Source organism: Phyllosticta citriasiana (assembly GCF_038021145.1).
Source record: "Phyllosticta citriasiana strain CBS 120426 chromosome Unknown IWZ02scaffold_16, whole genome shotgun sequence".
NCBI classification, from domain to species: Eukaryota; Fungi; Ascomycota; class Dothideomycetes; order Botryosphaeriales; family Phyllostictaceae; genus Phyllosticta; species Phyllosticta citriasiana.
Genome location: NW_027117293.1, coordinates 242,125 through 268,647, shown reverse-complemented (window position 1 = coordinate 268,647; position 26,523 = coordinate 242,125). Strand labels below are relative to the sequence as shown.

General features: G+C 51.6%; 10 protein-coding genes across 10 annotated transcripts; 4 read left to right on the top strand and 6 right to left on the bottom strand.

Moving 5' to 3' along the window:
• Positions 1 to 417: 417 nt before the first annotated feature.
• Positions 418 to 1,922, bottom strand: IWZ02DRAFT_471958 (cytochrome P450; the record flags this gene model as incomplete). Its single annotated transcript, XM_066768917.1, has 5 exons — positions 418 to 480; positions 505 to 603; positions 656 to 660; positions 716 to 1,253; positions 1,278 to 1,922. The coding sequence occupies 5 exons, from the start codon at positions 1,920 to 1,922 to the stop codon at positions 418 to 420; spliced, it is 1,350 nt and encodes a 449-aa protein (XP_066618693.1).
• A 758-nt stretch (positions 1,923 to 2,680) lies between these two features.
• On the top strand, positions 2,681 to 4,068 carry IWZ02DRAFT_494154 (putative monooxygenase; the record flags this gene model as incomplete). The annotated part of the gene is made up of 3 exons (XM_066769999.1): positions 2,681 to 3,409; positions 3,460 to 3,663; positions 3,715 to 4,068. 3 exons carry the CDS (start codon positions 2,681 to 2,683, stop codon positions 4,066 to 4,068), a joined length of 1,287 nt encoding a protein of 428 aa, XP_066618692.1.
• A 483-nt stretch (positions 4,069 to 4,551) lies between these two features.
• IWZ02DRAFT_94443 (serine/threonine kinase 16) lies at positions 4,552 to 6,545 on the top strand. Its single transcript, XM_066771455.1, has 4 exons — positions 4,552 to 4,781; positions 4,832 to 4,968; positions 5,020 to 5,344; positions 5,390 to 6,545. The coding sequence occupies exons 1-4, from the start codon at positions 4,730 to 4,732 to the stop codon at positions 6,523 to 6,525; spliced, it is 1,650 nt and encodes a 549-aa protein (XP_066618691.1). The 5' UTR covers positions 4,552 to 4,729; the 3' UTR covers positions 6,526 to 6,545.
• An 820-nt stretch (positions 6,546 to 7,365) lies between these two features.
• IWZ02DRAFT_509348 (uncharacterized protein) lies at positions 7,366 to 8,669 on the top strand (the record flags this gene model as incomplete). Its single annotated transcript, XM_066770472.1, has 3 exons — positions 7,366 to 7,412; positions 7,467 to 7,602; positions 7,656 to 8,669. 3 exons carry the CDS (start codon positions 7,366 to 7,368, stop codon positions 8,667 to 8,669), a joined length of 1,197 nt encoding a protein of 398 aa, XP_066618690.1.
• A 577-nt stretch (positions 8,670 to 9,246) lies between these two features.
• Positions 9,247 to 9,914, bottom strand: IWZ02DRAFT_494151 (uncharacterized protein; the record flags this gene model as incomplete). The annotated part of the gene is made up of 4 exons (XM_066769998.1): positions 9,247 to 9,270; positions 9,335 to 9,619; positions 9,678 to 9,813; positions 9,862 to 9,914. 4 exons carry the CDS (start codon positions 9,912 to 9,914, stop codon positions 9,247 to 9,249), a joined length of 498 nt encoding a protein of 165 aa, XP_066618689.1.
• A 3,143-nt stretch (positions 9,915 to 13,057) lies between these two features.
• On the bottom strand, positions 13,058 to 14,845 carry IWZ02DRAFT_94386 (BTB/POZ protein). The gene is made up of 3 exons (XM_066771454.1): positions 14,294 to 14,845; positions 14,111 to 14,243; positions 13,058 to 14,055 (listed from the first exon to the last, which is right to left on the bottom strand). Exons 1-3 carry the CDS (start codon positions 14,419 to 14,421, stop codon positions 13,279 to 13,281), a joined length of 1,038 nt encoding a protein of 345 aa, XP_066618688.1. The 5' UTR covers positions 14,422 to 14,845; the 3' UTR covers positions 13,058 to 13,278.
• Positions 14,846 to 16,378: 1,533 nt separating this feature from the next.
• On the bottom strand, positions 16,379 to 17,498 carry IWZ02DRAFT_502532 (BTB/POZ protein; the record flags this gene model as incomplete). The annotated part of the gene is made up of 4 exons (XM_066770305.1): positions 16,379 to 16,668; positions 16,719 to 17,194; positions 17,257 to 17,389; positions 17,452 to 17,498. 4 exons carry the CDS (start codon positions 17,496 to 17,498, stop codon positions 16,608 to 16,610), a joined length of 717 nt encoding a protein of 238 aa, XP_066618687.1. The 3' UTR covers positions 16,379 to 16,607.
• Positions 17,499 to 20,631: 3,133 nt separating this feature from the next.
• Positions 20,632 to 21,588, bottom strand: IWZ02DRAFT_436721 (uncharacterized protein; the record flags this gene model as incomplete). Its single annotated transcript, XM_066766561.1, has 4 exons — positions 20,632 to 21,093; positions 21,221 to 21,275; positions 21,352 to 21,489; positions 21,545 to 21,588. The coding sequence occupies 4 exons, from the start codon at positions 21,586 to 21,588 to the stop codon at positions 20,632 to 20,634; spliced, it is 699 nt and encodes a 232-aa protein (XP_066618686.1).
• Positions 21,589 to 23,138: 1,550 nt separating this feature from the next.
• On the bottom strand, positions 23,139 to 23,738 carry IWZ02DRAFT_436720 (uncharacterized protein; the record flags this gene model as incomplete). Its single annotated transcript, XM_066766560.1, has 1 exon — positions 23,139 to 23,738. The coding sequence occupies one exon, from the start codon at positions 23,736 to 23,738 to the stop codon at positions 23,139 to 23,141; it is 600 nt and encodes a 199-aa protein (XP_066618685.1).
• An 825-nt stretch (positions 23,739 to 24,563) lies between these two features.
• Positions 24,564 to 26,359, top strand: IWZ02DRAFT_494147 (general substrate transporter; the record flags this gene model as incomplete). Its single annotated transcript, XM_066769997.1, has 5 exons — positions 24,564 to 24,618; positions 24,671 to 24,744; positions 24,791 to 25,163; positions 25,213 to 25,645; positions 25,696 to 26,359. The coding sequence occupies 5 exons, from the start codon at positions 24,564 to 24,566 to the stop codon at positions 26,357 to 26,359; spliced, it is 1,599 nt and encodes a 532-aa protein (XP_066618684.1).
• Positions 26,360 to 26,523: the final 164 nt, after the last annotated feature.

Below are 26,523 nucleotides of genomic sequence, written 5' to 3'. Positions count from 1 at the left end.
TTTGTCGCGACGACACTCGTTTGCGCGTGAAAGCATCCCAATGCATCTGTCGTCTGGAGATTTGCATCAGCGCTCGCCCGCCACTCGACTCGCAGAATCTCGGTCAGCCGAATGCTCCGGATCTATGCTTTTCGAAACGACCTCTCCTGCTCAAGATTGAAAGCACTCGACTTTGAGCAATGGACTCGTGGCATCCTTCTCTGTGTTTCTTTCGAAGGGTTGAAGCGTGTGGAGTAAGGAGGATAAATAAAGACCTTTGGGAGGTCTGGTAGCAGGATACAATCCGACGAATCGAAGACACCAGATCACCTTTCCGACGCCGCCGCCGCCGCCGCTACAACACATGAAAATCAAAGTTTTGCATCTCTTCGTTTTCTCTTCTGTCAATCCAAAATCAACCCCTATCAACCTACGGGCTCAGTGAAAAGCTGGGAACTGCTTCAACACATACCACGCCTCCTTCTCTTCGGCCAGTAACACCTACCTGTGCTTCTCACTGCGAACTCTGATGTCGCACTCAAAGCGCTGAGGCCTCATATTGAAGCCATCAATGTACGCCATGGCGTCGTAGCTGCGGCCCTCCTTTGGCAGCACATCAAAGCCCTACATTAGCTTCGCCACACCGATGAACAGCGTATTCAGCGCCAACTCAGACCCCATCTAAAACTGGAATGCCCATGCGAAATCGAAGGATGCGGCTTCCCCAGCCCAGTACGCGCTTTTGGACCACCAGATTGCCGAAGCGCCGTCGTCTCGGGCAGGAAGCGCGTTGGATCGAAGCGCTGCGGGTCGGGGAAGTACGCCTCGTTTTTGATGGCCCACACATTGCCTACGACGGGCGTGCCGCGCGGGATGTGCCATGGGCCAAAGGAACATGGTGCGGTGCTGGCGTGCGGTGCACCGCCGAGGACAGACACAGGTCGCCAGCGCAGCGCTCTGTGGATCAGGGCGCGCGTGTAGGGTAGGTTTGGATAGTCGGCAAAGGTAGGGGAGCGCGAGGGGCCCACCACGGCGTCAAGCTCGGCTTGCGCAGTGCGCTGTACGGAAGGATTCGTGACGAGCGCAAGTACCAGAGTGCACAGCATGCCAACTGTGGTATTGGTGCCGCCGCCGAAAAGCGCTGCAGGTATAAAGGCAAACACCGTCCGGGAGATGGGCAAGTCAGACTGGGCCTCGCGGCGTTCAATGAGGTGGTTGGCCAAGCTCAAGCTGGGAGCTGCGGAAGCCGCCTGTCTATCCTGGGCCAGCTGTTTCTCAACAATCTCCATGCACTAAACGGCGGAATCAGTGAAGCGTTTGCCATTCTGTTTGACCTCGCGCTTCCAAGGGGCGAGCACGTCTGGTACGTGCTTCAGAATGGGAAAAGTCTCGACGAGATACTTGCCCGGCACGTTGAGCGAGCCTATGTACTTCATGCCCGAAACCATCTCTCGCACGACGTCGGCCTCCAGACTATCGACGCGCTGTCCGTATGCGAAGGAAAAAGTAGTGCTGCCTACAAACCACTCAAAAAGCTTCTCCCAACCGTCGGCCTGGCGCAAAAAGTGCCCACACAACCGACTCGCCTCGGCCGTTTGCGCCGGTTTGTACAATTCCAGCGCTTTCGCTGTCAACGCCTGATGCAGCAGTCTGCGCCGCAGGACCAAGTGCTTGCTATACGGCGACCTGACGATTCCCGCGCCGTTCCAGAATATCTCGGCGAGCATCACCATTCGCGGACGCGTCGGGAAATTTGAGCTGCGCTTCTCCAGCAGCTCGGAGGCGATCTCAGCATCGCTGATGACTAGTTGCGGTTGGTGGCCGATCCAGGTAGTGAAGATGGGTCCGTACTTGCGCGACCACTCTTCGTACCGCGACCGTCTGGTTTGGTGCTTGTTTCCTATGAGGGGAGATGGAGTGGTCCCAGGGGCATGCGTCGCCATGTGAGAAAGTCATGGAGCACTGTCAGCAGAGGAGCGGCAAGGACAACGAAGACCAAAAACGTGAGATACGAAGAACTGTCCAAGAGCAATTCTGAAACGGCCATTAGACGGAAATAAGCCACCGACAACAAGGCTGGGTGAAGGTGTATTTGAAAATCAAAGACTCCATTGGGCAGCTGGAAAGCAATGGTTGTCCGGGACATGCCGGGACGCTATTTCGAGCACAGCAACCTCTACTCGTTGGGCTTGAATCGACTTTCTGATTAATTCGGTGGTGATCCCCCGACGGAGAGTGTTTATTTGATGGTTCGGTGCAGTCGGTCGCGACGACAGAGGGAAGATGTGGGGTCGAGATGGCGCCCAGATCGGGACGCTCGCTCCCGCCGCCAGCAGGGATGGCACGTGGGGTAATCCCTGCTTGCCCCTACACACTTACCCCAGTTTTTAACCAACGTCATGAAGTTAGCCATTGTGGGGAAAAGTCTCACAAAGAGGAGGCAAACTGCAGTGCAGACTGCATTGCAGACTGCATTGCAGAAACCCTCCAATCTGCTTATCCCAGCATTGGTAAGCGCTGAGGTCGGCTGCTGCCGGTAACTGACTATCGGCTGTCCCATCTCGAGCCCTTGGTCGGCTTCGGCCTGCAGGTCATCAGCCCTAGCAAGGCGAACGCGCAGAGAAAAAGGTACTCGCGGCCCTCTTATTCACTCTGAATTTGAAGTTTTGTTTTCATCTTTTTTCTTTAATTAACTGTCAATATGGCTCCAGAACCCACTGGCATCAAAGTCATCATCATTGGCGCTGGCTTCGCCGGACTGACGGCGGCCATTGAGTGCGTCCGCCACGGCCATGAAGCCATGCTACTCGAAGCATTTGAAGAGCTCAAACCACTCGGCGACATCATCAGTTTCGGTCACAATGCAGGCCGCATTTTCAGGCGCTGGCCCGGAGTTGAAGAGCAACTGGATCCCATCTGTCAGCAAGCGGACCGTCTCACTCTATACCGCTGGGACGGTGAGTTGCTCTTCGACCAGCTGTGGGAGGAAGAAGAGAAAGAATTCGAAAAGAATAACGGCAAAAAGTTCAATGGGCACCGAGCCGAGATCCACAAGATCGTCTGGGATCACGCAAAGAGCATTGGAGTTGAAATCAAGCTGGGGATGAAAGTCGAAGAGTATTTCGAATCCGATCGCGAGGCCGGGGTCGTCTGCAACGGCGAGCGCTTTGTCGCGGACGTTGTTCTGGCTGCCGATGGCGTCCGTTCCACGGCGAGGCTTGCAGTGCTTGGATACGAGGACAAGCCAAAATCTTCTGGCTACGCCGTCTGGAGAACCTGGTTCAGTGCTGAGGAGCTTGCCAAGAATCCGCTCACTGCCCCCCTGGTGGTCAACGGAGATACCCATACCGGATTCTTGGGTCCAGATATTCACTTCCTCGCTGCTTCTACCAAGGGTGGCAAGGAAATGAGTTGGGTCTGCACACACATTGTAAGTCAAGCTCTTGAATGCTCCCATGTGCCTGGCTGACGGTGCTGCAGGATGAGGCCGATATCGAGGAAAGTTGGTCGACGCCTGGAAAGATTGAGGATGTCATCAGGACCCTCGATGGCTGGTCGCCAATCGTTCATGCATTGGTGAAAGCAACCCCTCCTGATCGCCTGGTTGACTGGAAGCTTGTTTACCGCGACGCGTTGCCCAAATGGGTATCCCCGAGACGCAGGATCGCGCTTCTTGGAGACTCGGTAAGAGTCCTTGCTTCTGATTCTAGAAGGCTTCTCCTAATAGTTCCGCAGGCGCATCCTTTCCTCCCGACTAGCATCCAGGGAGCAAGCCAGGCAATGGAGGACGGTGTCACTGTCGCCATTTGTCTTGAGCTGAGCGGCAAGAAGAATGTCCAAGAGGCCCTTTTGGCCTATGAGCGCATACGGTACGACCGCGTCAAAGCAGCACAGCAGACGGGCTTCACGACGCGCGACAAGTGGCACAAGGCAGACTTTGAAGCCATCAAGGCTAACCCTGAAGCCATCAAGTTGCCCCGGGAGGGGTGGCTGCTTGGTCATGATGCTGTAACTCATGCCTACGAAGTGTACCCGGAGACGGTGGCTTCGATTCGAAGGGAGACGAGGGAAGTCAAAGCGTCACTGTAGGCCGTCTGTGATTGGATTCGGACCAAGATGTAGATTCGTGTCGAGTGACCAAATGTGGATTTGATCAGTTTGGACGAGCGGCCGTCGGTTCGCGCTGCTTGAAATCACCATTGCCTCGATGAGCATTCGGTTGGTCAGCAGAGTCTGCCAAAAAAAAAAGTCAGTATAAGCTTCACAAGCTGAAGATTCTTTGCTTCGCGAACCGTGTATCGAGACGTCGCGGCTGCGTCAAGTTGCCGGTCACCTGGACGTCGTCCCGCCCTGCCTAATGCCGTTGAGCCAGGTCGTGTCGCGTAGACACCCATTTAGACATTATTTTCGTCACGGTTCTTGCCGAAGAGCCTGTGGCCGTGAGTCAATCCGGCAACGCGTTTGAGTGGACCTGAAGAGTCGGTGGTGGCTGATCCATGTCCGGGCCATTTAAGCTTCCCCACATTTTGAGCTGCACCATGTTTTGCCAGGGTCTCCGCACTTCGGGCTTGGTGTGCCATCATAGCTCTGCTGCCCGGAAATGATGAGCATTGTGCAGCAGGTGGGAAGGCGGCAAGGAGCCAGTTCAAGGGCCGTTGGCGGGGACGGTCTTTGAAGACAAATTCTGCTCCCTCTGTGAGACGGTTTTGCGTTTGCAGCAGCAGCAGCTTCTCACCTGTCAATCAGCAAAATGCCTTTCGGAATCCTTGAAGACCACAAGATGGAGGTTGTGCCGGGGACGGGTTCGTTGCCGCTCGCCAGTTGAGAGAGTAGCGCTGACTGGTCGTGACAGCGGCGATGAGAGATCAGGGAGATTTGCCGCCTGAACTTCAAGACATTCCACCCGAGCGTCTCAAACATGGCAAAGGGAAATACTCGCATATTCTACTGGTCCCGCAGCCTTCAGATTCTCCCAACGATCCCCTCAATGTAAGCCGATCCTTCTTCCACGAATGTTCCATGAGCTGACTCTGTACAAAGTGGCCAACTTGGAAAAAGGATGCTATCCTTCTCATAGTCGGCTTCGCATCTGCGGTAGTCGGAGCTTATGGGCCTATGCTTGGACCTGGATTCGTGCCCATTTCGAAAGAGTTGGGCGTTTCCGTCAATACGCTCTCCCAAGCCACGGCCTGGGTCATTCTGACGCTGGGGCTTTGCGTCTTCATCATCAATCCTTTCGCCAAGCTCTTTGGCAAGAGGCCAATGTACCTTTTGACCATTGTGCTTCTTGTTATCGTTTCCATCTGGGGCGCCGAAGCTCATACGTACAAGTCGTTTCTTGGAAGTCGAATCATCGGTGGAATTGGTGAGTCGCCTGCAATGATCCTTGAGACTGAGCTAACAACAGTAGGCATGGCTCCATATGAAGTTCTGGTTCAAGCGACCATCGGAGACATGTATTTCGTCCACGAACGCGCAACTCGAATCGCGGTGTGGAATTTGTTTCTGACTTGCGGTATCTGCGGGGCCTCCTTCGTCAGCGGCTACATCATCGACAACCTTGGATACCACTGGACCTTTGGTGTCTGCGGAATCCTCTTCGGAGTATCCCTCATCGGGATCGTCTTTTTTGTTCCGGAAACATCCTTCAACCGTCCGCCTGTCAACCTGAACGCCATCGTCAGAGAAGGAAAATACAACAGTGACGACGATCTCGGCACAAAGAAGGGCGCTTTGCCAGAGCATACCGAGGAGCTGGCTGTGGAGCATCCTGGACCGAGCGAGCCCAAGATCTCGTACTGGCAGACTGTTCTACCCTGGACCGGCCAAAGATACTCCAGAGCACCCGTGTGGAAGGTGTTCAGCCGACCGATTGTGATGTTCTTCTGCTATCCGGCAGTCGTCTGGGGCTTCCTCATCTACGGCACCACCTTGACTTGGATCGTCGTCTTTTCCGTCGTCAACGGAGTGTTGTTCCTGCAGCCGCCCTACAACTTTAGTGTCTCCCAGGTTGGACTCACGGGACTTTCTCCGCTTATCCTGGTCCTCATCTCAGAAGTCATCTCGGGTCCTTTGAACGACTGGCTGTGTTTGAAACTTGCACACCGCAACCATGGAGTGTACGAGCCTGAGTTCCGCCTAGTGCTTATGGTTGTAGTGATCATCATTGGCTGCGCAGGCTTCTATGGCTTTGGCGTGACGTTCCACAATCAGACACACTGGGCCGGACCGGTTTTGACGTATGGAATCGCCAATGCTACACTGGCGTTCGCTGGAGTATGCGTCTTCGGATACATCCTGGACTCGTTCCCCCACCTCGCAGAGGAAGCGTTCGTCGCTATTAATTCTCGCAACTTCTTGACCTTTGGATTGACCTTCTTCGTAAATGACTGGATCGCCAGTAAGGGAGTTTTGTCGGTATTCAACGTCCTGGGGTCGTGTCTCCTAGCTGTCTGCCTCCTTACGATCCCTCTTTGGATATATGGCAAGAGAAACCGCAGTTGGATCGCCCGCAACGAATTTTTGAAGGATTTCATGACAGATTGATGGCTCGGCTTGTAAATAATAGAGTGAATTTGTGGCACGGTCAAAAAATCGTCAGGGGGTCGCTTTTCAGGGGGTCTGCGAGAGCTTCTGAGTTCGCTTGTACTTCCTGACAAGGAATGGCGCCACCATCGACCTGACTACGCGAATGCAGACGTCCTTTTGTCAGTCGGTTCCCTGCTCCTCGCTCTTGTTCTGCGTTTTCTACAATCGAGATACTTTTGAAAATATTGTGCAATGCGACATGGTGGGTGTCGAAAGTGGGCTCTTGATGGGCGTTTGTGGCAAACACTGCCTAATGAAGTCGTGTCTGGCAAACATGTTAACAGAAACATATTCTGGCTTGGGAAATTCTGAAAATATACCGGCGAAAAGACGGACGAAGCTGGCTTAACCTGTTCAAAGGTCTTTTGTAACAGGCCGCAGCGCCCCTAGTGCAGCGGGCATTGCGCGTTGACACACACCAGCGAGATCCGGGAGACACACGAGTTTTCAAAGTCTCAATTCCCCCTGCATCTCTGGAAGCAAACAGCAGCAACGACCTAGGCAGGAAGCCACGGAAGATGGGATTTTGCGCCGCCGCCAACCTCAATCCTCCACTTTTGCCCACCTAACGACGCGCCATCAACCAAATACAATCTCCCAAAGCACACGACTAGAATCACGTTGCGCCCGCGCTTCTTCAACACCATCTTGTCTTAAACACTCCTTGGATCGGCGTGCGTCGCCGATTTTCTCCTTCCTTCCTTCCTTCCACGACAAACACAAGGCCTTGTTATTGTAACGAGCGATCTGTCTCCCTCTTGAAACATCACCACAGTAAAAGCTTAGGCGCGCTTTATCATGGCAGAGGAAAACGTGTTTGGTCCACTCAAAGCTGGTCTAAGAGGGTGAGCCGCATCACTTCTACACCTTTGCAAGCTCTAGTTCGCTGACTGTCAAAGAATGCTAGAATCTGGGCTGTACGCTGACCTCCAAGTCCTGTGCAACGACGGAAGTTACTTCAATGTTCACAGAATGGTCCTGTGCTCGCAAAGCGCAGTCTTCATGAATGCTGTCCAAACTCGCAACAGCTCTACAGTGCGACCCACCCACTTGAACCAAATTTTACAGCGGCTGACTTTCTTGTCTAGGACCCTTACCGAAGCCAAATCAAACTCGAGAATGACGATCCTGCCGCTGTGAAGGCTCTGATCGAATATCTCTATCGATTTGAGTACAACGTGCACCGCGAAAACGACAAAGGAGCCCTCTTCCTGTTCCACATTCAGGTTTGCGCCATTGGAGAGAGTTACGACGTTAAGGGCCTGCGAGACCTAGCCAAAGATCGGGTCAAGACAGTGTTTGAAAACGCGACGAGTCTCAAAGAGTTGCGCATGCACCTTGCGGTCAAGGCGATCTATGACCTGGACGTTGCCAGTGACAGTGGGTTGCGCCACCTCGTCTTCGAGCTGTGCAGGGAGAAAATACATGACTTGTTGGAAATTGGAAAATTCTGCGAGGCAATGGATGAAGTCAAGGGACTCGGCCATGATCTTGTCCGCGCTCTCATCAACACGCCGCCCCCTACAACTCAGCTTGCGCCCTTTGGAGGAGCATCTACCGCGGGCCTTTTCGCAAATTGGCCAGCTCTGCCAACGCCGCCAGCAACTCAGACAAACACACGAAATGCCGCTGCAAATGCCACTACGACTCTTGCTGTGCCCAGGTCTATCTTCGGTATCTCCAGCCCCTACATCGAGCTCAATTATGCTGCCAAAGAGTGCTCTTGTTTTGAAGCAATTGAATTCAAAGAGCCCTACATGAGTTTCTCGCGGGAAGAGATCAGGTTAGCTGACTATTCCACGCCCGTAAAATCCTTGTTCAACCTCAAGACTTCCTGTGTCCCGGAATCGTCGTCGTCTTTTCTCGGAACCGACATTTCAACCGTTTCCAAACCGTTGGTCAACGATCGGGACAACTTCGCAGAAGGTTTCGCAAGCGTCTGGACGTTGTCCACGGTCACACAGCGCCAATCATCCCAAACGCCGCGCGTCACATTCAACAATTCCACGCCTGTGCCCAGCCCGCGGGGCCTCTCCACCAACAACCCAAACTCCGGTGGATTCGGCAGTGGCCCCACTTCATCGAACAATACGCAGACCTAATCGGCTCATAATGCAGGTGGAGGGAGCTACATCTCATCGGCCAAACCGCAGCATCAACCCTCTGGCAAGCCAATCTTCGGAGCTGGCTCCGGAAATTGTCCCCACACCGTCAATCAACACGAAAAGCAGCTACTCCGGAAACAAGACCGGCAATGGAAAGTCAGGCCGCGTAAGTATGCCTCATCGACCTGAATCTTAAGCGTGTAAGCCTGCGTTGGCGCAACATCGCCTCACTTCACTTAAAGTGCGCGGTTAAGCTGCGCTTCGCTCACAATTATCGAGAGACGACGTTGTTGTTTCCCGCAAAACGCTTTTGTTTTGGATTTCCCACAAATCATGGTCGTAACATGTCTGCCCAAGACGTAAGGATTTTCCCGGGGTCAAAACACCTTTGGAGCAAGGTATCGGAAAGGCAGAAGAATGCAAGCTCAGTTTACAAGCAGCTTTTCTCGATTGTGCTAAACAAAGCTCCGCGATATTCGCCTCGGTTGAATGATGGGGGAAAAACAATGCCGGCCAACAACGACGCTTTCGACCTCCTGAAACCTACGCACAGCAAGAGCCATATCTTCTCTCATCATCTCCCGTACGCCTCTGAAATCTTTGTCTGTTAGCCGTTCTTTGACCTCATCCTGACGCAACCGCCGTCCATTTTCTCGATAGACAGCGTTGGTCGCCCGTGCCCCAAGGTACGCCATGTGCATAGTGCCAATGACCTCTCTTTGACGGAAACTCTCCAATAGAATCTTCATGAAGAATTCGTCCGCAACGCACTTGAGTCGCTTCAGGCCCCACAGCTCCGCCGCATCGGCGAGGTCGACGTGGAAAAGCAGGGGCGAGTCGATCTCGCGCCGTGTGGGCGGGTCGTATGTCCCTTCATACAGATACGTGATTAGGGCTTTCATGATGAGCGGGTGCTCGCCGTAGAAATACAGGTTGCTGGTGTCTCTCTGCCGTGTCTTTGATCAGCGATGCTCTTGAGGGGTGGCGGCGGCGGCGAGCCCGCACTCCGTTGCGTTTTCGCCAGTCGAGAATCGATTTGAAGACCGGACATTGTAGGAATAGAAGCTCCTTGTGGATGGAGACGTGATGTTCCTTTCCCCATCGTAGCTCGAGATTTGTCTCCTTTCCCCGTGCCAGTAGACTGCCGACGGTCAGCTACCGTCGGAGCCGAGATGGGAAAGCTGCGCACGGCAAGTATTTTTCCCGGGCGCGGATGATGGCTTCAAGAGATGGTTGTTCCATGATTATTCCTCCGTGCTCAATGAATGCCGCAGTGATTTGAAAGGGTGACACGGGAAAGATGCTGGTGTTTAAGTTTACCGAGGAGGAACATGGGTGCTTTGTGGTCGCGAAAGAAGTTCGTGGGCTTGCGCTCTTGCCATATTTGATCTGGCTCAACTTCGAGAAATGCAGGCACGATTTCGCTCAGGGCTGAGTCCTCACAAAGCGTGCGCAGAAAGTCCGACTCAACTCAGTGCGCAACCACGCCCCGTATTGCCCACAAATCAGCTAAACGAGTCGACTTTTCGGCTTGTCGTGAGAGACGTGGGCTTCGAGCAGAGGTGGGAACATTGTGGATGGAGCAGCGCTCTGCAAGAGACATCAGTCCCCACGCAACTTGCCTTCCACTTCCTGAAGCTCGGAGCGGTCGCTCGGGGGTCAGCCACAAAGACTTCAAGTACGTGGAGTGCTGTTGATGATACGACGTGGCGTTTGAATCATGGCTGCTCAAAACAATCTAGCTTTCGTTGTCAGAGTAGAAGCAACAGTAGATTCTCAGGTCAGTCACTGCTGCAGGATGTGCGCCAACACATTCATTATTTCTTTGTAATTCTTGACTCTCTGTACCACTACTTGTCCTTGAGCCAGCTGACTACTTCCATGTATCTTGGTATTTTTCCGCATGAATCGCTTCCTTCTGTGTTGGCTCTCCGGTGAGGGGGGTTTGGGGGGTTCCATCTGCCTTTCCGGAAGCATATTTCGTTGATTGATGAGTGACTGGCAGCCTTCAATGCTGTGTTTTATTTGATTTCAGATCATGTGGCACCCGTCTCTTGTGGTGAGGTATTCCTGTCACCAGTCTGTCAGCATCGTCCTCGGGGCAATGAGTTCAGAGCACTTACCACCATGCTGAATCTTGCTGCGTGCTTTGATATGAATCATATACCAAAATTTGGGCTTGCTTCCGCGTAAGGGACCACCGAGAGCCTGTATTTCGTCCAGTGGTCTGGTCGCAGATGGGAAGGCACTCCAAGTCTCCATTGTCGGGATTTGATTCGTGCAAACGCACGACACCCGAGGTCGCCTCCTGGAGAGACATGTATCAGAGAAGTACCTCTTCGCCTCAGGAATCTTTTACTCACCTGGAAGCCAGTCTCAGGCCTTACCGCTAAGCGGGAAAACCGCTCTGAGGGCAGACACTAGCCTTGTGAATCTTCCATTTGTCCTCCTGGCAGTGCATCTCAAGATTAGAGTAGTCTCCGGACTCCAGCAAACTTGGGGAGGTTAGCGTCACGAGGTAAGAATGCTCCTTGGCGTCACTGACCGAAGATCGCCGACGTGCTTTCCCTTGCCACGAGATTGCTGAGGCTCCATCTTACCCTCCCTTGGCTGAGCGTTGCCTCAGCAGAATAATACGATGCTGCGGATGACCTAGGATTGATGGATGTGGGGTGGAAAAGGTTGACGGTGAAGCAACGCGACGGTGCGAAGTAACAACACGCTGCCCGATCAGGAAACACAAGCGAGCTCCGGCAAATACTTGTGCCTTCGAGTCATCGCCACAGCAGGGGCTGAAAGAATTGACGCTCCCTCAGTCTAGCAGCAGTAAAAATACAGCGTCCCAAGCACATCTGCGGTGGCGGACGATACCCTAAGCGCAAGGGCGGAGCTGCGGTAGCGGGCAGCCAGTCCCCAGGCGCAACTTCGATGGTGGATGAACTCTATGGATGCAGCTGTAACGCCAGGAGATAATTTGCCTTTTGAAATCCCTCTTACGATACAAGGCTTCTTTTGGGTAGACGCGCCCAAATATGCGTGACGATGGGAGTAAACAGCCTCTTCCACTCCCACGACGTCACGCCGTGCTCATGTTTCACCTATGCATCCTGCATCCTCCGTTCACGAGATGACAGTCTGTCTTGAAATATTTCGTTGTCAGCGCATGCACACTCACCCATCAACTTTCATAGACTGATTAGACAAAGAGACAAAGGAAGGTCGTTCTCTTCGTTCCTGGCTATCGACTGGTGGAGGAAAACGCGAAAATGCCGGAAACGCCCCTTCTTGTACCCACGGCAGTCATTTCTCTTGGTCTTGAGCACAGTGGACGCTCTCCGCACAGGAGGAGTTGTCGAAATTGATCATCGGGTCCATTTCTGAGGTTTGTTTGACCTGCCACAATGATAACACTCTCTTGGCTCGTCCAATACCAGGATTTTCAGCGAGGACTCAGAAAGCTTTCCGCAGTGCGGACATCTTATGTCCCATGGTAAGAACTTTTTGACCTTCTCCAGTTGGCTCAACTGAAGCGTGTGTAAGGCGAACACGAGGTCCTTCCCAAAGGATGCACTTGCTTCAAGTGCGGCGGATAGCTGTGAAGTCTCTGACAGACTGTCGAGCTTTTGGAGACCTCTTTGAGTAGGTAGTCCCGCAGGTCTCTGTCTTGCTCCCTGGTGATTCCGTAAGCTGTACTGATACATTTTGCATATTTCTCTAATTTTACTGCTTTAGGAAAACAATCTCTGAAATATATGAGCGCGAGCTCCTTGAGCCCACTGATCTGGTACATTTCAGCCGCTCCATAGACGTGGACATGAAAAAGAGTGGTTTCTTCTTCCGACTCTGACGATGGCACATCATAGTCTTCGCCGTAGAGATGATTGGCAATCGTACGCACGATATGACGGTCCACCTGATTCATCTCTACGACTCCAGACTTGGCCTCCTAAATTATGATCTCTCAGTCGTGGCGCTAAAATAGAGGGGGGAGCCACAAACCTTGAAGCCATTTTCGGCCTTGCAGGCTACCTCGAAGAATTCGCTCTTTGGACAGACGATGGCTTTGTGGACTCTATGGCTGTCTCCGTTGCACCGGACCTCGAGGTCGGAGTATTCGCCCGATTGCAGGATTCTTGGGCGGGTTGGCATGCATGACGTACTCGTCGCGCGACGAACAAGGAGACTCACTGGCTGAAGGAGACTCGTTTGATTGCCTGTATTTTCTCGAGGTGCCCCATGATTGTGTGAGATTACTGAAGTGAGTTGATCAAGCTTCGCAAGAAGCTGACGAAGTAATGTTCCCGAGTTGGACTGCGGGAGTTTACGTAGACTCATCTCATGCAGCTGAATGGAATTGCAAGGAGACCCTTGGAAAAGCAAAGCTATGCTACCAGGATAAGCAAAAAACAATGCACAGTGATGCGGTTCGCAGAAGACGCACTACCGACTCGAGATGCACACTTGGCGGTTCGTCTTCCACTGCTTGGGTATTGGGACCAACGACGTCCAAACATGGAGGCTCCCAACCAGTGAATGGTAAGCATTGGTGCGGTGCCTGTTGCGATGCTAGCAGCTTTCCTCAAATGAATACCACAGAGGGCCGCACTTAGATCATTCCCAAGCTACGTGCTGATTTCGCCCGTTCTTCACCAAGACTACCACACGAGAGAGGAAGTGACCAAGCGTTTTGCATATTCCAATCCGCTCTGCGATATTCAAAAGCTCCTTGAAAGAAATCCCGGGACAGACTGCTAGGAACGGGCCTTACGCTTCTTCTGATGCCACTTCTCAACAGGACTTGAATTTCTACAGCTTCCACATACAAACGACCATCATTGCATAAATCCTCAATGCTGAATTCGGTGCCACGGGAGCGTTCCGGGCAAAACAAAGTGATGTTTTGACAGACTTTGTTGAGGATATGTCTTCGCGCCCTAGCACTTCCCTGCAGGACAAATACCAGATCTCTTAGAAAAAGAGGAGGACAATTTCCCAGGGTGCACCATAGCCAGGAAGTCTGGGTTGAACAATCGAGCATTTCATCCATTCCTCTAGCCACCTCATTGGCAAGGTAATTCCGAAGAGTGAGAGACCTTTTTTCCGGTATAACATAAGCGGCGTCGATAATTTCCTTGAGTCTATGATTGTTAGGAAGACTCACATGCTCTTGAGCACCCTCTAATGCGGCCTGTTTTAGGCCAAGGACTTGATATATGTCGGCTGCTCTGTAGACATTGATGTGGAGTATAGTTTCATTGAAATCATGAAGCACATCATAAGCTTCCTTGGGAATTTCATATGCGCCGGTGTGGAGAAAATCGATGACAGCTTGGATGATATAGCGATTGACTTCATGTAATTCAATGACGCCAGATGTGGCCTCCTGTAGTATCTTGTGATTAGATGGGTACGTGAATAAGAAAGAAAAAGCAACCAACCTTGAATCCGTGTCTGGGATTGCAGGCGGCACGGAAGAATTCGGATTGGGAACAAATAATGGCCTTGTGAACCTTCCACACTGCGTCCTCGCAGTGAATTTTGAGGTCGGAAAAATCGCCTGATTCCAAGAGTCTGGAGCAGATAAGTACCGTCCTAGACGCGTATCACATATACCAACTCACCTGGAAAATGGCCGGGTTGCACTTTCGTCCTTTGGTTCGATGTTCTGTTCAAAATGTGGGTCCCACTCGCTGATGTCGATGAACGACATGTCGCGTGTACTTGAAACTCTTGTGAGGTCTGACCCCATGGTGGATAGCGACGACAACGCAAGCTCCAATAATGTACTGAAGGACCGGCAGTGAGCAGCGTTGTTGGTCCAGTAAACTTTTGGGAAGGATGGGCTCGGGGGTTGCGGACCATGAAGTGATGGGGAAATACTGGTAGGGATAGCCCAGCTATATGTGAGACCAACTATACAGGACCAGGGTGTACTGAGTCAGTCCCCGCCTTTGAATGAAGAATGCTGGATTCAGCGGGCTTGCGCGACAGAGTCCGATTCGCAGGGCATACGGAAACGCAGAGGCTAGAATCAAACTTTAAACCGCAGTCAAAATCATGATGAGAGAAAAACAAAGGATTTCGCTGTGCAGAAGGGCGGACGTTGGGAAAGTTGTGCATGCGAGCATCCTTCGCTTCCTTCCGCTAGCCTCGCAGGGATAACACAGACGTACAGTTCTAGGCCAAAAGTATTAGTGAGAATTCCCCGCAACGCGACACGCGAAACTCGTGTCGCGTATACCTACCACCTTCACTTCACCATAATTATGGCACTACGTAATCCTTTAAGGCTAATCTTTAGTAATAAGCAGCCTAAGAAGGAACTCTCTTTAATCTAAAGGGCACTTATTATTTTAGCGCACTTCTTAGGTAAGAAACCTATAATAATTATATATAAGCTATATATCCTAGATTTAACTATTTAATATACCTTAAAGAATGTAACTCCTAACTATACTAGTATATCTAAGGTATATACTAGTTAGCCTAAGGTAACTATATCTTATAATAAATATATTATTATTTATAAAGTATAACTCTACTCCTAGGATACCTATCTATAACTATTAGAATAATATAGCTTCCTAATTTTAAAGACTACCTACTACTATATCTTAAAGTAGTATAGGATTATAAAATAGTATATAGTAAAGCATCCTATATTAATACTAACTTATATAGCTATTTATCTTACTTAGGCTAAGGTATATAGATATTAGATAATTAAGTAATAGTAATAAATTATCTAGAGTAATAAGTACTCTACTAAAAGAGGAAAGAGTAGAATATAGATATAGGTTTTCTATATACTAGACTAGAAATAGGATAAGAATATAGTAGATATATATAAAAAAGAAAAGGATATATCTATTATAGTCTAGGCTATATTTTCTAGTATACTTAGTTATAGTAATTTAGTAGTTATAGAGTATAACCTAGAGGCTAAGAAGAATAGCTACTCTACTAACTCTTATATCTAGGTACTTAATAAAATAATTCCTACTCTATAGAAACTAGGTATAGAATTTATATAGGATAATACCCCTATCTATAAAGCTAAAAAGGTTAAGTAGTAGTTTAAAGACTATACTATACTAATAATTAATTAGCTACCCTATTTACTAGATATAAATCTAATTAAGTACCTCTAGTTTTACCTTAAATCTATTATACTAAATAATAGACTAGACCTTCTAACTCTTAAGGGGGGGAAAGATTATATTAGAGAGGAACTAGGTAAGATACTATAGACTACCTAGAATAATATTCTATAGTATTATCTTAATGCGTTAGTAGAGAGTATACTAAAATAGGTAGAGGTACTTATAAAGGCTAAGGGGTAGTATATAAAGTATTAGATTAGTAAAAAAAATAAAAAACTTAAAAGATATACTATTTTTATACTTAAAATACTAATTAAGACTACTATAAAGGTCCTAGGTAGCTAGTTATTAAGTAGTATAGGTGCTATATTTTAGCCGAGTAACCGGCAAAAATCCGGAATCGCTAATACTTTTAGCGCGTCACTGTAGGTTTCCCGCGGAAGGTTGACGCATAAATCCATGACACGAACAGCAGAACTGGATTTGGTTAGGAGAGTAGAGTTAGTGCATGTGCATAGAGATTTCTAGTTTGACGAATGACTTGAAATAAAATGATAGAGGCTGGAAAGACATGATCCGACTACGATTCTTTGAATAAACTAAGCGTCTTTAGCCATTGATGCTATCCCAAAACCTCATGACCTCCTCGTGATTCGAACACCACGAATCCTATCCACAACGGTTTTCGCCTGCTCCAGAGAATGATTGTCCGGTTGTGCCCATGAGACAGACCCCGTTGTAATGGTGAGCACCGTCATTGCGATGAAGTACGTCTGGAGGTGTGCTGTCCATGTCGAAGACGTAGCTTGATTAAAGACTCCGGGTCCATTCGCTAACCGGGTAATTGTCGCCGCATCTTTCGCAATGGATCTGAAATTTGGTCTTCAAAACTGCTGCGCTTATTGTCAACTCGAATCCGCATGTTCTGCTGGAATTACTGTACATTCCATAATCGGGATTGTACATGGACGGGGAAGGACAAATGATCTTCGTTTTCTCTTGGTATTCTTCCTTCCGGATTTCGTGGATCAAGTCCTTTCCGAAAGAGCCAACTTCGTCAAGAACATCGTTGAGGACTGGACTCTTGAGGAGAGCATCAATCTTGAAAGCAGCCGCGCAAACAACGATGTCGCGAAGACCACGATCATGCTCCAAGGTGCTCTGATAGATGGTTTTGATAGCGTTCGGAAAGAAAGGCAATTCGAACAAGCCATGAACGACCTGCTGAAAATGCTTCGCAGCGACTTCTTTCAAGCCTTCGACTTGATACATCTCGGCTGCAGCGTAGACTTTAATGCTGGGCATAGTGTCGTCGTCGAGATCGTCTGTCTTGTAGTCGCCATGGTACATGTATTCGATCATGGCGCGAACAGTTGAAGCCTCAACATCTTCCAGCTCAATAGTGTTGGTTTTTGCTTCCTGCGTCGTGTAGTCGATTAGCACTCAAAGCATGCGTAGAGAACGCAGGTCGAAATCCCTACCTTGAAGCCATTCTTCTCATCAAAAGCGCGAGAGAAGTACTCGCTTTGTGTGCAGACAATGGACTTGTGGATTGGGAATACATGGCCATCGCATTCGATCTTCGCATCGGCGTACCGGCTGGAGTCGAACAGGCTAAGGCCGGTCAACTCGATGCTTCCAACATGAAGTGGTGGGCAGCTGATCGCGATACTCACCTGCTGATGGACTTGCGAAAGCGGATGTCGCCCCCGGAGAACGCCATGTTGGAGTTGCTCTGGGTTTGTTAGCGCAGATCGGAGTTTTGAGTTGGTTGATGGTGCAGAGGTTGACGCGTTGGAGGTCGCCACAAAAGAGTCAACTAGGTGAATGAACGGCAGTCGAAGACTGCAGAAAATAAGGTCGTCTCTGATACAACGCACTAGAAGAGTGGGTTTGGGTTTCGTTGGTTCTCCGGAAGTGATTACTGGGGTGATGGCGCGCGCGTCCAAGGAACTGCCGGAGGCGTGTTGCTTGCAAAACAAAGGCTGATTCTGTAGGCAGGCGCGAGCAAGATAGAAACGTCCGGAGAAGAACGCGGGAGAAGATTGACGTTGCTTGGGCAAGCCTCATGCACTGGTGCTTGCTCGTTTGGCCGGCTTTGTCAAAGCCTACAAACTGACCTGAATTATCTTCTGCTCGATGCTACAGGATCCAGAACAATCCTCTGAGTACATGACGAGAAGCAAACGACAACCACATGGTCCCAAACACCATCAGCAACATCACAATGAGGGAAAGCCTCCAGAACAGCAAGACCGAACAAGGAAGAGCTAGCGCCACCTCCACCTACTACTCCCTGAACAGATCTCACGAAACCAAAGGAAGTAGTTTCAGACTACAAGCAGTGAGACAGAGCAGCAAATTCATGTTATGCATTCAAGTAAGCCACTAAATGACGCAAAAGAACAGACTCTCGATCAAGAATAGCACATAGCACAGCATCGAACAGACTTCAATTTTTAATTCTCTACCTACCACCCCAAAGTCTTTCCAGGTGTTGCATCCACAACACAGCCCAGCACACCCAGGTCAAAAAGCATTTCTGCTGCGGCGCAGAGACCAACTTCGATCCGGAATTGCGCCTCGGCGTTGTTGGAGGTTGTGTAGTTGCCGTTGTGAGGAACCCAAGGACGGCGCGGACGACAGCTGGATTCGCAGGCTCCTCGAGCGTGGTAATGTTGATATGGGCTTCCTGCGTCGCAATAGTATCTCGGTTTAGCAGTTGAGATAGCTCTACGGGCAGCCAGGGTCTCTGGGTTTGTGTTGGGAGCGTGTGCCTTGAAACTGTTAATGGAGTCGAACGCGTCGTGAAATTACGACAGCCTTGTGCGCCTTGAAAACGGTTTTTCCGACTTGAATCTTGACGTCGGCGTAGAGATCCGACTTGAGCAATTCGATGTCTTCAGTGACGTGTCCAAGGTTGAGGTTTCAAGTTGTGGTGCTCACCCGCCGATCTTCTTACGAAGATGCCGTCTGGGCAGTCAGAATGCTCCATACTGGAATTATCAATGTTGCCGCGCAGTGTATTGGTAATTTCGATGAGGAAAGACCGCCTATGTGGCGTGCGTTGGTGTTTAGTTTGGGTTGCGACGCGGCAAAGGAAATGGCTACCAGTCGGACTCACTTCAACGCATCGCCGCAGCAAAGATGACTCCCACACCAAAAAAGTTTTCAGCCGCACTTTAGAACAAATCTATAGATGGTTTTGAAGTTATAAAGAAAAGGAAGAAAAGGGCCATGCACTACCAGCCAACAGTAGCGCCGCGTTGTACCAATGTTCTCAAGAAATCGACAGACCTCAATCCCTCAGCGCTAACCCAATACTTCCCGTAAGAGACCACTCCGCAGGTGGTGCAATCAAATGGCTTCTTTTCCCTCCGAGTTCGCATTGGGGCTGTAGTTTTCTTCGCGCAAACCTTACACTAGATGAGAGATTAGGCCTCGGGATCGCCAAACCTATGTTTTCGGCGTCCTCAAGTTCCTCGTGCTCAAGACAGCGCTTCATCTGCCCCTCTCTCCTCCCCATTCCATGTTGGAACCGGTAGTGTCTTGATGCAAATGTGGCAACTCTATCTCGACCTGGGTGTCAAGCACTTTGTATCCCAAAGAACGCCACAAAGTCTCTACGTGCGTCCTCGCTCTGCTCGAGCACACTGTCAACAGCATTTAGGAACTCCTCACACCACGCCAGTCCATAATTGTGGGCGCTGCCCCTGCTCCGGAACCCAACGCGGTTCCAGAAATCCTTGACGTTGAATGAGGGCTTTGTAACCTTGTCTATGAAAGCGTTGAACCTCGCTCCAAAGTGCCATGCTGCAATGCTTGGGGGTTTGCGGAGATTCTCTCCAGCAATGCGCTGCTTTGTCCGCGAATGACCACGGTTCCAGCAAAAACGACGTCAGCAGCGAATTCGCCATTGTCTTCAGGGACCGCCTTGGAAAAGCGGCCGTCGAGCAGGTTTTCCCTCTCGATCTTCGTGAGGGCGCTTTAAACGAGAAGATCACGGAGATGGCGATCGTTTTCGGGTGTAAATATGTAGATATTCTCGAGGATGCTGACGAAGTTTGATGACAAGACGTGGTAGTTTGGGCGATTGAGAGCCGAGAAAGCAAGCAGTGTTTTGTGGGTGGAAGAACGTTGGAGTCATCCAAAGAGCCAAGACGTCCCTTGAAATGATGTTTTTGTGCAATTCCTGCGGCTCCGTGGAAGTCAATTACTCTCAAATAAACCAGAAGCCGCTGCTGCGGATGGCCCTGCGACTACCGCCGTAGATATCCCTCTTCTTCTTCGCAGCCTCGGTCGGGACATCAGTGATGCGAGTCCAGATTTTGCACTCGACCTCGAGTTCCTAGACAACTGGTGGATGAAGGGCGAGAATTATATCCTTAGAGGAAGCGCCATTGTCCGTGAATGTGTCGTTGTTCAAGATGTCTTCACTCTGAGTTTTGTTGAGCACTGCCTCAACAAGCAGGTCATTGAGTCCACGGCTTTCTTTAGGTGTAAATGCATGTACAGCGGAGATGCCGGAGGCAAAGGTCGAGTGGTACAGCTGCTCTCCAAAGCAGCGTGAAGCGTTTGGTTCCAGAGCAAGGCAACAGTTGCAGCGAATGACTGCTCCCTAGTCCCATCGGGAGTAGCGAAAAACCGCCCCCGGAATCTTGGTTGCATCGCATTCGCAAGACGTGCTCCTCTCTTTCTGAGCGTGGTCTTGGCTGGCAAGAAGCCGACTGCTCTGTTGAGCGCACTAAATATACACAATGACAATTTGACGGCAGAGAGGAAGAGCTGGGAGGGAGAAAGGATACAGGAAGAGGAGATGGAGAAGAAAACAGAGGAAGAGGAATCGATTTTTCCAACTAGGGCCCAGGTCCACCAAACCGTAACGCCGCAAAGGCCCCCAAGCCCATGTACCGCAAAACCTTCAAGCACCCTAACCATTTGGATCCGAAGACCCTGTCGCAGCCCGTGCAGCAGACGGCCTTGTCTGCCGCGTACGACGTCTCTGCAACCGTGGTGACTTTGCTGCAGAGCTTGCGCCTTAAGTCAACCTCCCAGATGATGGCCGATTCGTGCCTGGCCTGCATGGCATGGACCAGGTCCTTGGCGAAGCCACAGCTGTTGGCCATCGCCTCATTGAAGTTTTTGTTTGAGAGCAAGTTCTCCTCGTCCATCTTCTTGACCGCCACGTTGACAATCAGGTCACGGAGACTACGGTCGAATTCCGGAGTGTTGTCGTACAGCATGGAAATGGCAGTCGAGAAGGAGGGGAAGTAAAAGGCCTTGTCTGTCAATGACCTTCGAGACCCGTGGAAAGGCGACTGTCTTGAGTCCCGGGATTAAAGCATCTCGGCAGCGACCAGGACACCAATGTCGACGAGGAATTGCTTTTCGGTGTCCTCCGTAGCATTGTAGTCTCCGCGATGTGTGTTCGAGCATCGCACGCACGACCTCGGGTGTATCAGGTTCCTCGAGGGTGATGATGTTGGTCAAGGCCTCCTTCCTTTGTAATCCCATCGTCTCTGATCAGCAGCTAAATGAGAAAGCGGGTTTCTTAGCCGACGTAGTAGGGGGCGCACCTTGAAGCCATGGGTCGCTTCAAATCAAAGGCACGACGGAAGTACTCGGACTGTGTGCAAAGAATAGCCTTGTGCACCTTGAAGGTGGTGGTGCCGACTTTAATATCTGTGTCCGAGTAGATTTCCGAGTCAAGCAGCCTAGATGGTGTCAGTGACTTGTTCTGCTGTTGAGATGCGCGTTGGCAGTTCTTACTGGCTGATGTTCTTGCGTAACAGGGTGTCTGGAGTGGACGCCATGGTGTTGCTGTCGTGCATTAGCAATTTTGGCAACGCGGAAAGTGTTTGTGGGAGTTGGTGTTTTGAGCAGAAGGACACCACGCCGACGAAAAAGAATATATACGCGACTTCTGTGCATAACAGCGGCCCGCGAGACGCCGGAGGCAGAAGTTACCCCATTTAGAAATCTGGGCACCGCCCCAGGCGAGGAGGCGCAACGCCGGCGATATACAGGCCTGCACGCCGCTTGCGGCTGGGCAAGTGTTGTCGGTTTTGACATGCAAAGGTGTTAACCTGGCAAAGGCAAAACGCCCAGACAGATTCCCACGACTACTGGAAAAGCTATTGAAGGAGGGTGCAATGTGAGAGACGACCTGCCTTCAACAATCTTTCCATGACCACCCTCCCAGTCACCAATCGAGCTGTCGCCGGGCCAGCTCGTTTATCGTACTGCTTGTCCGCATCCAAACGTGTTGATATCTGCAAGCGCAGACTGCCATAAAGCATCCCAATAGCTTGTTCTGGGAGACGATTGCGAAGCTGACATCTTCAACACAGTTGGGCCGCAGACGCTCAACACTGAGCCTGTGTCTATACGTCGAGTTGCCGAAACACCATCCAATGCGACAACGCCTTCACCTCTTAATACAGGGCCTCCATGCCTCAAGCTCTTTCTGATATCGGCAATCGGGACACGTAAAAACTGCCCATGCGGGCGAAAGATCAAAAAGCAGCCAAGACAACGGCAGTCGAATCAACATACTCAAGGAAAGCTCGACAAAGTCGCTGTTCTATGCCCCTCTCGAATACAATCAGGATGGAGAAACTCTGGCACAAACTTGAGGACTGAGCTGAGGAACTATAGCACGGAGATGTCGCAAGACTTGGAGCCGTGAAGGGCAGCAAGGCATGGGCCAATCTACTTCTGGAAGAGAAAAGACATGGCAATGACCGCTACAAATCGATGAGTAAGCAGGCAAACAAGTGTTCCGCTTCCTTTCTTTTTCCTAGTTTGATGAGCTCACCACTTTCATCTCCCGCTCTTGATTTTCAGAAAATTCAGCGTTTCATACCCGCAATTTACACGGCGCATGGAGCGACATTGTTGTGTGTTCCGTGGCTTTCGACAGCAAACGCAGGCAAGACTGGAACGTTCTCACCATTCCCAATAGCACCCTGAAGAGAATGAACGAGCAAGAGGATACGAAAACGAGAGCCGACCTACCCCTCTTCACATGTGCCTGCAGCAACGGGGAAGCTGTCGTATCACCTCAGGGCCGAGCCTAAGGCCGAGTCAGGCCCCGAGGCCACGGACTGGGGGCCGGACAGTAACAAGCGACCTTTTTCCTGATTCGTTGGCCTGGCAATACCCTGCGACCAATGGCGGCATAAACACGGCAAAGAAAGGCAGCAGAGGGCATCACGAGACTGCGTGACAGGTCATGTGTTGATCTTTTGGCTTGCAATGCTGCGCGGCGAGCCGGATTTGGCGCTACATTTTGGCCGCCGGAAAGCGAAGCGAAAAGGCCATGAGCAATTTTGGAGCTGAGGGTCTGCTCGAGGCCGACGAGTCATACAGGCCGCGTGCTGTGCTCAGGAGCTCGGGCATTGATCCAAGTCGGCGGTGGGTGGTGCAAAGATTTATTGCTTACGGGGAGCATGAGCTTCCAGAAAGCGGTTTGGAAGCGCGGCGTAGTGGTCATTTGGCGAAGGGCCGACAGCGGTGGCAAGAGAAACGCGATGGACAACATGATTGGCCTGGGTACCGACGCAGCTATTAATAGCTGAGTCGCATGAAGGCGGATAGAGGATGAGAAGCTGGAGATGACAGGGGAAGATAAGGCGAAGAGACGGATGACAAGAGGAGATGGCAGCAGAGACGAGGAGTGAAGACGGCACGGATTTGGACGAAATAGACGGAAGGATTGGTCATGCCTCTTGGGACGGGCGTGGCGACCAGAAAGACTGTGGATATGGGCCACACGTGGCGAGAGAGCAGGAGAGGGGCGGGTAGTGCCGACAGGTGGGCATTTGGGAGTGATGGGAGAGGGAGAGGGAGAAGGACGAGGTGTCGTTGATGGTGTTGAGGGGGTGGCCTGTGCAGCGGCTGCCCCAGACCCGGACCCGGACCCGGACCCGGACCCGGACCCGGACCCGGACCTCTTCCCCATGGAGAGCTAGCTTCCCCGCAGCACGGACCAGCCCTGTTGACGACGACGTCGACATCCTCTCTCGCTTCACAAACGATCAAAGACCCTCCCGCCTCTCTTTATCTCGACACTATGCGATGACGACATCACGGCATCACCGTTCATGGCAGAAGCAACAATGTCCCTTCACAAGAGCATCGAGGAATTGGAGAATTCTCCCGGGCACATGCGCATTCTTGTCGAAAAAACTGTCTGACGAGGCTGCATCTGCATCATTGTCAAAAGGATCCATCACCCTGTTGACCCACCGTCCACACCACTGTACAGTAAAACCTCGACCGGGTCTCTCCAGCGCTGCTGACGATCGGCCAAAAAAGCCCGTGTGACCTGGCACGGAAGGTTGCACGGCAAATCGCCATGTCTCTTTGCTCGAGAGAATCGGCTCGGGCGCGCCTGGGGGCCACAATTAGGCCTATCCGACGACACTGTGGCGCGCGGCGTCGGCCATGAACAGACAAAACCGCCGCTTCTGCCATTCCAATTGCCCAGCGCCCGTCCCAGGACAACATTTGCCGCTGCCGCTTTGTGCCACCTGCGAGCCATTGAAGGGCCTGCTCCAAAAAGCCACAGTCGCTACACTTGTCCGTACATGAGGTTCTGCCCTGTGGTCGAGACCGCGATGTACCGAGTCGCCCGCACAGACCCCTGTCAGCTGCTGTGCTTCCAAAGCCGGCGACTCTGTGAAGGCGCATGTCGTGTGCCGGAAGACCGTCGAGTCTACTTTAAATTCAGGTCTCTTCCTTTGTCTTTTCCGCCATCGAGTGTCGTGAATCTTGCACTGCAATCATGAAGTTTACGCCGTCGTCTAACCGCGACCAGGGGCTCAACGCTCGCGTCGAGGGTATGTTTCCTCTTTGCAAGGAATTTATTTGGGCTACGCTGACTTGTTGAAGCTCCCGTCACTGTCAAGGCCTACCTTCTCTGTGCCTTTGCTGCCTTTGGCGGTATCCTCTTTGGCTATGACTCGGTACGTTTACTAGTGGCATGATACAAGCAATTCTGACGGCGGGCAGGGTTACATTAGCGGTGTCCTGGCAATGGACTACTTCAAGCTAGAATTTGGCCACCCCGGATCAACAGACACCGTCAATGCCTACAATGGCTACCTCTACGACACTTGGGAAAAGTCGCTCATCACTTCCATCTTGTCAGCCGGAACCTTTTTTGGTGCTCTCCTTGCAGGTTCAGTCTCGGACTGGATTGGCCGTCGTGACACTGTCATTGCGGGATGTGGCATCTTCATCGTCGGTGTTGTTCTTCAAGTCGCCTCGACCGAGGTTGGTTTGCTTGTTGCTGGCCGCATCGTTGCTGGTCTCGGCGTCGGTTTCGTCTCTGCCACTATCATCATGTACATGTCTGAAATCGCCCCCAAGGCCGTTCGTGGTGGTAAGTGCAACAGCGCCTCATCACACTTTCAGCACACTGACTGTCCCAGCAATCGTCTCTGGCTATCAATTCGCCATCACCATCGGTCTCTTGCTCGCCTCCTGCGTCGCCCAGGGCACGCACAAGCGCATGGACTCTGGCAGCTACAGAATACCAATCGCCATTCAGTTCTTGTGGGCCATCATTCTCGCGGGTGGTCTCGCCATGCTTCCCGAGTCGCCGCGCTACTACGTCAAGAAGGACCGCATCGAGGCCGCGGCCAAGTCTCTGGCGAGGCTGCGCGGACAGCCGCATGACTCGGAGTACGTGCAGTCGGAGCTGGCTGAGCTCATTGCCAACTACCGCCACGAGATGGCGCACATGAAGACGTCTTGGCTTGACTGCTTCAGTGGCGGATGGAGCCCGGGTGGAAACTTGCGCCGTGTTGTGCTCGGAACCGCCATGCAGTGCTTCCAGCAGTTTACCGGCATCAACTTTATCATGTCAGTACTGTCCCTCATGTCACCATACCAATCACTGACAGCTGTCGCAGGTACTACGGCACGACCTTCTTCCAGCAAGTCGGCTTGAACAACTCGTTCCTGTACAGCGTCATCACCAACGTCGTCAACGTCGTCTCGACGCCCGTATCCTTCTGGACCATCGAAAAGTTCGGCCGCCGCCCGCTCCTCATCTACGGCGCCATCGGCATGCTCGTATGCGAATTCATCGTCGCTGCCGTCGGTACCGCCGCCCCGGGCTCCAACGCCGCCGGCATCGTGCTCATCGTCTTCGTCTGCATCTACATCTTCTTCTTCGCCTCGACGTGGGGGCCGGCCGCCTGGGTCGTCATCGGCGAAGTGTACCCGCTCCCCATCCGGGCCAAGGGCGTCGCGCTCGCCACCGCCTCCAACTGGCTCTGGAACTTCGTGCTCGGCTACGTAACGCCGTATATGGTCGACGCCGACGAGGGAGACCTGGGCGCCAAGGTGTTTTTCGTGTGGGGCAGCACGTGCACGCTGTGCGCGCTGTTCGCCTACTTCATGGTTCCCGAGACCAAGGGGCTCAGCCTGGAGCAGGTCGATCAGATGCTCGAGGAGACGACGCCCCAGACTAGTGCCAAGTGGGTGCCGCATGATCGCTATGCGGATGAGAAGACTTTGAAGGATGTTGCTAAGGCGACGGGTGCGGCGAGGGCCGTTGACAGTGAGGTTTAGTGTGGCGGAGGTCTATTTGTGTTGTTTTGCTACGTTTTGCTTCCTGTTGACTGGCTGGCTGATTGAATGTCTGTCTATCTACGCTCTACTACTGAGCAGTCAGTCACTCAGTCACTCAGTCATACTGTCTCCTTCCGACGTACACAGCGAGCGCCCGAGATATC

Excerpts from the sequence above, each read along its gene's own strand:
- IWZ02DRAFT_94443 (XM_066771455.1), top strand. The coding sequence starts at position 4,730 with ATGCCTTTCGGAATCCTTGAAGACCACAAGATGGAGGTTGTGCCGGGG. Across the intron at positions 4,969-5,019 it reads CTCCCAACGATCCCCTCAAT|TGGCCAACTTGGAAAAAGGA; the intron begins GTAAGCCGATCC and ends CTCTGTACAAAG. Across the intron at positions 5,345-5,389 it reads TCGAATCATCGGTGGAATTG|GCATGGCTCCATATGAAGTT; the intron begins GTGAGTCGCCTG and ends TAACAACAGTAG.
- IWZ02DRAFT_94386 (XM_066771454.1), bottom strand. The coding sequence starts at position 14,421 with ATGGGGTCAGACCTCACAAGAGTTTCAAGTACACGCGACATGTCGTTC. Across the intron at positions 14,244-14,293 it reads GCAACCCGGCCATTTTCCAG|ACTCTTGGAATCAGGCGATT; the intron begins GTGAGTTGGTAT and ends TATCTGCTCCAG. Across the intron at positions 14,056-14,110 it reads ATCCCAGACACGGATTCAAG|GAGGCCACATCTGGCGTCAT; the intron begins GTTGGTTGCTTT and ends AAGATACTACAG.